We start from the raw sequence: 7176 nt of genomic DNA on the forward strand, positions 1-7176 counted from the left end.
AGCTTAGGGACAATGCATAGGCTCTGTGTTTAAGCTCTATGATGCACACATGGAAAGTTAAAGAAATAAACAAGTTTAGTGTTAGAGAAAATGCACAAATAAAGTAGTTATTTTTTACCATAAGAAATACAGTATTTAAGGATGCAACATGGGAGGCAGCTCTATTCACTTATATTTTCATTTTGGTAAAACCAGCTCTGATAGAATTTTTCACAGAATTTCAACTACATTAGACTATCCTCTCAAATTTCACTTAAGACACAGAAAATTTTTTTCTAAAGTTATAGTCAATAAATATAATTATTTTTGCCATAGAATATTTATACTAGGATACATTTAATCTAGTTATTAGGACACTGTGTGTGTTCTCAAAATTACCTTTCATATATCATTTTCTTGTGCCAGTCCTGGGGCTTGAACTCTGGGCCTGGGTGCTGTCCCTAAGCTTTTTTTGCTCAAAGATAGTACTCTACCACTGAGTCACAGCTCTACTTACAGCTTTTTGATAATGAATTGGAAGGAACAGTCTCACCGACCTTCTTTTCCTATTTTGATAAGAATAATGTAGATGTATATTTTTCTCTGCCACCAATTAATCATTGGGGACAATGTAAGCCTCAGAGTTACCTACTTTAAAAAATGTTAAACCAAATTATATACTAATGTGCAAATTGCTTCCTCTCTAAAAAATATCAGTTTATGTCATGATGCCTTTCTATAGATGGTGATTCGTCTCTGGTATGCTACAGCTTCATATGACCATGAAATACTGTTAATATGCTTACTAAAGGGTTTAGTCCAAATATTACCATTAATTCTGATGCATCTATCCACAATGAAAATTAAAAACTTGCTTCAAAACAAGACATTAAGACAAATATGATACTATAGAACATACTTTAATATATATTCATGACAAACTGAGTATTATACATATATATATTCGGTTTATGAAAAGTACAACATTCTAAAGAAGTAGAAGCATGAACATTGTGTTAGCTTTTCTTGTTTTAAGTACAAAGATCAGCACCACATACCAGTTCTTATCAGAGGCCATGACTGTTAAACACTATAAGCTGCATTAAATGTCTTTGATGATAATTTTATTGTATATTTACTGCAGTGGACACCACAAGTTCACCTCATATTCCTTGTGCTTATGTTCATTTCTTAAACTCCCTTTTATTTTGTCAGGTCTTGATACCAGTTCTCTTTTCGGCTGTGATTCTGGAACCCCCCACGTGTATGGCAGAATATGGAAGCTGTGCATGTCCCCTGTTTCTGCCTTCGAAGGAGGATGCTGGACAAGCAGTAGACCCATGTAGCAATGTATACCCACACATTTATGTACTTGGTCATTAGAGTTTTAAGCTAGTGACCACAGTATTTTCTTTAAGTTTTCTCCAGCCACCACATTGGCTAAACTTTCATACATGAAGAAATTCTTATGTTTCTTTGGCATATCATTGTTATATATATACTCTTTCTTTATACATAGAAAATACTTGTTGTTATATATGTTTCTATATATAGTGAAAATATTTGTAAAAATATACTCAAGAGCATTTGAAAGCAGAACTGAAATTTACACATACTACTTCAAAGTAATAGGAGATCATTTTTATTATGTATGGATGGTGTCAGGCAATACTCAACAACAGACCTTTCTTCCTTTTTGAGGCTTAAATAAACAAAATATGTTCTGATGGAATTGTTGTCATTGTAACCATTATTATTACCGTTTTAAGGTCAATCAAAGCCACCCATTCATAGAGGACACATCCAAAATGAAAACTGTCATTCGACTATGTAGGCTTTCGTAACTGGATGCAAATAAAATAACATTTTCTTCTACTAGGAAGGAATTATGCTACTGAGTAATTAAGAGTTCTTCTGATTCTCCTTTTTATTCAAGGCAATTTATAGTGCAGCATATTTACAGGGGAAATATTTGAGAAACCATCTTAAAGGAATGAGATGAATATATTTTAGAAGAATTTTGTAACTATGGATTTAAAAACTTACCTTCAAAAATATATGGAAAATTAATTGAAGCATATTTACCTTCTTTAAGATGCATTTTTTAAGGCTAAGATGTTTATTGGTACTAAAGGAATATACCTTGTCAGGTGTAACATCAAAAATCTATGAGCACTTCCTTTCAACAGTGTCACAGAATTGATGTGGTAACTTCCAATAAATTCTAAGTCATGTATAAATATGTTTTAAATTTTATTTAAGTTATTTGAGAACTACAGTTAGATCAGAAGCAAAGATGGAACACAATCTTATTTTGTGTTAATATTCTTCCTGATTTATATTTGTTTCTAAAGAGATTTTGCTTTATCCACTAAAAACAAAATAAAAAAGGAAAATAAAAATCTGAATCTTTTAATTTTATTTATGACCATCCATTAGGGTTCTGCAAAAATTTAATGATATCTTCTCACTTGACATATATATTCAGTAGATTATTTTAAATTTGAAGTTGAACTAAAATGGACATCGAGAATTCCTGGCCAAGCATAGTGCTGCTTACCTGTAATCTCAGCACTGGAGACTAAGAAAGAAATATAAGTCTGAGGCCAGCCCAGATTATATAGTGAGTTTAAGGCTAGGTTGGACAACATGGCTAAGTCCTATATCCAAAACATTCAATTCATTTTTGAAGCTAAAAATAAAGCTGCTTTTGTATCTCATGGTCTTGTATCGATGGCATTATATAAATATTCTATATTATGTCACTATTGGAAGTCATAATTCATCATGATATAACTTAGATACTTATGTTCTTAAAACAATTTTACATAACAGGAAGGTGTTTTCATTAAAGTGCTTGGTTTTATTATTCACTAGATTTGAGCAAGGCACATAAAATTAACTAAAAATGGTCATAAATCTAGATCTCAATCTTGAAAAGTTGAGGCCATACTTCTAATCAGCTGTTATGAGGCAATTTAACATTCTCAATTTGTCATCTATGCCTTATTTTAGCTGAACAAGAAAGAGAAAGAATAAAATTTTTCTCACCACTTTAAAGAGTGGTATTACCCCAGTGAAGGCTTTTCAGTTCTTTTGATTATTTTCATACTTTCCCACACAGATTTTATTGTGTTATTGCCTCTTTCAGAACATGAATAGTTGCAAATTCCTTCAGGTAACTTTTATGAGAATTATTTCCCCTGGATTCTTAGAAGGCTCCACATCTTTTGATGTGCTATTTTAATCTTAACTGCAAAAAATAATATTATTAGTTAAATAATATATTTATGCTATAAGTATGCAGCATGGTCATTTCAGTTGATTATTGATGCTCACCACCCCCATTCCTTCTGTCTGTGGTTAAACATGTTAGAAATAAAGCAAGGTGGTAGGTGGGGGGAAGGGGCAAGGGAGTTAGTTCTGCTGTTGTAATAGGAAATAGCATTTCCTTGATGTTGGATTGAAGGTCATTATTATGAACTAATAATTGGCCTTTGGTCTCTCAGACTCCATTAAGTTTAATGGTGTGATTTAATCTGCTTGGCTGGTCTTCACTCTTAAAAAGTACTGTCTTCTCCTCCTACTTTTCCTTTCCTGGTGAGAACAGACAAGGCCTGGTTTTAATCCACATTATATAAAATTACTAAAAAGAACCAATGGCCATTGTATTAGTGAAAAAGATTTATGGTAATACCCTGTACTACTTCATCAAAGAATGGAATTGCTTGGCTCATATGGAGTGGGCAGACAGATTTTTAAATGATGACCTTACCAAAGTTTATTTTTACAGCTGCTAGGCCTTTGAGAGTTAAATGTCCTTTTCACAGGGGATAAGGGACACATTTTTGAAGTTCCCTTCCTCATTGAACAACTGTATGTCTTTGTTGTTGTTTTGTCCTTCTCTAAGACCATTGAGAAAGACCTCTGTACATTCACTGCAGTCTTGGACTAAAGTCTGCTTTTGTCTCTCTCATAGGTTACATTTTTCTTCCCAATGGGAGCATAGTTTTCTCGTTTGGTAGAGGTAGTTGATTTTTTTTTTTTTCTTTTTAAGAATCCAAGTTTGTCTTGAAAGCAGAATTCTCTATGAAGTCCAAGTCAAGGACTTAATTGTTCTCAAAATATTTCAGTGAAGTTCATAGCCAAGATACATATAATGAAACACAAGTATTTTTCTTAGGCTTTCTTGTTTGCTTACTTTGTTACAGTTAATTTCTAGCCCTACCAATTTCTTCTTTCTGATAAGCCTATCAAGGCTTTCTGTGAATTTGTGCAGTAGTGGAGTGTGTATGCTGTCCTGTAGGTGGCGCTGTGATATTGCAGGAATAATGGTAGAACCACCAACAGGTCTCCATTATGGTTTGCCCATATAATTATTTGGGGCTTCTTCAAACAATGAAATTGCTAGTGAAAAAATCAGTTCAGACTAAGAAGCAGTGATTTAATTTTCAAATTATAAGAACAGAGTGAAATATTGATCATGCCTAGAAATAAGTATAGATATGTATAACAGATTTTAAACTTGAACACTCAATCTCCCCTGCTGCCAAGTACTTCCAGCTTATCCTGAAGGGCCGTTGGCACCACCAACAGTTTGCAAACACTGAAAAATGACAGTGGATCAAGGAAGACTTCATTAGCTTCCAACACAATTTTCATAGACATTGACAGTAATCAAATCTTAAATCCTATCTAGAAAATGATCTCTGAAAAACTCCTGTAAAGAAATTATTATATTTGTCAAGTCACAGAAGCAATTCCCCACATTAGTCTTCCAAATTATTTCAAGTCTTCATATATTTGAGAGTGATACATTTCAACTGAAACACAAAAAGGAAAAAATATGCAAATGAATTGAATAAATTTAGCGTTCAGTTTAGGATTTGCAAGTAGAGGACATTGAAGAAAGTGTTCATCAGCTTTTGGATTAACCTAATTCAGGAGAGTATGGGAACTGGCCCTTGAGCAGAAGAGGAAGAGCTTCTCAAACTTGGTGTTCTTGTCCTTTCCAGAAAGATACTCCGTTGTTGTGTGTGTGTATGTGGCGGGGGGTCTATCTTGCACATGGTAAGATAGTTGTCAATATCTCTGGTCTCTATCCAGGAAAAGCCAGTAGCATTTTGGTTAACCCATACTCAGTTTGTAACAAGCAAAAATATCACCAGAGAGAGCAGGATGTCTGGCTTCCGAGCTGCTGTCTGCTGTAGTAGCGATGGAAGAGTGAATTTAAAATGGGCGATGTTGAGAAAGGCAAGAAGATTTTTGTTCAGGAGTGTGCCCAGTGCCACACTGTTGAAAAGGGAGGCAAGCACAAGACTGGTCCTAATCTCCATGTTCTGTTTGGTTGGAAGACAGGTCAAGCAGTTGGATTAACTTACACAGATGCCAACAAGAACAAAGGTATCACCTGGGGAGAGGATCCACTGATGGAGTACTTGAAGAATCCCCAAAAGTACATCCCAGGAACAAAAATGATCTTCACTGACATTAAGAAGAAGGGAGAAAGGGCAGACTTGATAGCTTACCTCAAAAAAGCTACAAATGAGTAATGGCTACTGCATTATTTATTGCAAAACAAATGTCTCCTGGCTTTTTAATGTGTACCATAATTCAACTGATCTCTAATACAAGATTTCTGATCATGAATGGCCGGCAGAATATCTTTGTACAGTCCCGATTTAAGGAAAACTGGCTTGTGGTTAAGTAAATGTGATCTTTAAAAAAAATACTATAATTTTTCCCCTTTCTGTGATATGATAGGACTTACTAATGTTCAATTTTTCAACAAGTTAGGGAATACCATCTCCAAATCTGTCAGATTGGTTTTATATTCATATTTATATAGCTAATTATGAGAATATCTTTTAAACACAGGGGTGAGTGGGTGGGGGTGGGGGGAGGGGATCCCTTCACTGTGACAAGCAAAATTATCCTGTGTGAATTTGTGATCATTAACTTGTTAAAGGCAAAATGATTGAAGTTGTGGAAGCAATGTCTATATTTTTCGTCTTGACTATGCCAATTTAATTAGAATTCCTTATCTCTGAAATATGCCTTTTACCCATTGAAGGACATTTTAGTTTGGCTTATATATAAATGTCAAATAAGAATATTTAACAATTATAACATTTTATAGTTGGTCTATAAGTTCAGATGCTTTTAAAAGTGACTCTGATAGATACAATACTGATTTTATTTTTTTAATTAAATTTTTTGACAAGGTGTTGTGCGAAAGGGGTACAGTTACATAATAGGGCAGTGTGTACATTTCCTGTGATATCTTACACCCTGTTTTTCTTTCCCTTCCCTAGATCAGGTAGCCGATTTTATTTTTGAATACTGAGACAAAATTAAATTCAGTATTTTCTTTATGTAGCTATTCAGAAACACAAATTTTTGTGTATGTGTTATTGATAGGGGTGCTTTTTGCCAACTTCTTAGAGAAAAGGATTGAGATAAAGGAGATAATTTGAAAATTATGTGGCCATAATATTACATGAAATAAAAATATCACCATATATTGCCAAATGACTTTGGAGGATAGAATCATCCCAATTGTAACTCATTAACCTATATTTTTTTGTTTGTTTTGTTGTTGGTTTGTTGATGATTTTTGATACACAAAGGAGGAGGTTATTTTGAGAAGGTTTCTGGTGATTTTTAAATTAATTAATTTATTGTCAAAGTGATTACAGAGGGGTTACCATTTCACAAGTAAGGCAGTAAGTACATTTCTTATCAAACTTGTTACCTCCTCCCTCATTTTTCCCACCTTCCCTCTTCTCCCAATTTCTTCCCCCCAGAGTTGTACAGTTGGTTTATAGCTTCTAAGTATTGCTGTTGCATTGGTTCATCTTTTACCCCTTGTCTCTCCATTTTAATGTTCCCTTTCACTTCCCTAGTTCAAAAAAATGTTTATAAAATACCCAGGGTACCAAAATCAGTTACAGTGACACCAGAGCTAAAACCATTGGGAAGAAAGACAAAAGAAAAAAGGCATAATTTCACATGGTATGTTAACAGAACAGCAACAGCAATGATAAACCACTTATTTCCAAAACTTGGAGTTCATTTTGCTTAGCATCATCTTATATGTTCATATGTACATAGCCAGAAGCTGGTAGAAATATGGCCAAGAGGAAACCCTACTACACTGTTGGTGGGAGTGTAAACTTGTTCAAACACTCTGGAAAG

General features: G+C 34.0%; 1 protein-coding gene across 1 annotated transcript; it reads left to right on the top strand.

Moving 5' to 3' along the window:
- Window positions 1–5211: 5211 nt before the first annotated feature.
- Window positions 5212–5531, top strand: LOC125357681 (cytochrome c-like). The gene has a single exon (XM_048354616.1). It carries the CDS (start codon window positions 5214–5216, stop codon window positions 5529–5531), a length of 318 nt encoding a protein of 105 aa, XP_048210573.1. The 5' UTR covers window positions 5212–5213.
- Window positions 5532–7176: the final 1645 nt, after the last annotated feature.

Source organism: Perognathus longimembris, chromosome 9 (genome assembly GCF_023159225.1).
Source record: "Perognathus longimembris pacificus isolate PPM17 chromosome 9, ASM2315922v1, whole genome shotgun sequence".
Classification (NCBI taxonomy): Eukaryota; Metazoa; Chordata; class Mammalia; order Rodentia; family Heteromyidae; genus Perognathus; species Perognathus longimembris.

Excerpts from the sequence above, each read along its gene's own strand:
- LOC125357681 (XM_048354616.1), top strand. The coding sequence starts at position 5,214 with ATGGGCGATGTTGAGAAAGGCAAGAAGATTTTTGTTCAGGAGTGTGCC.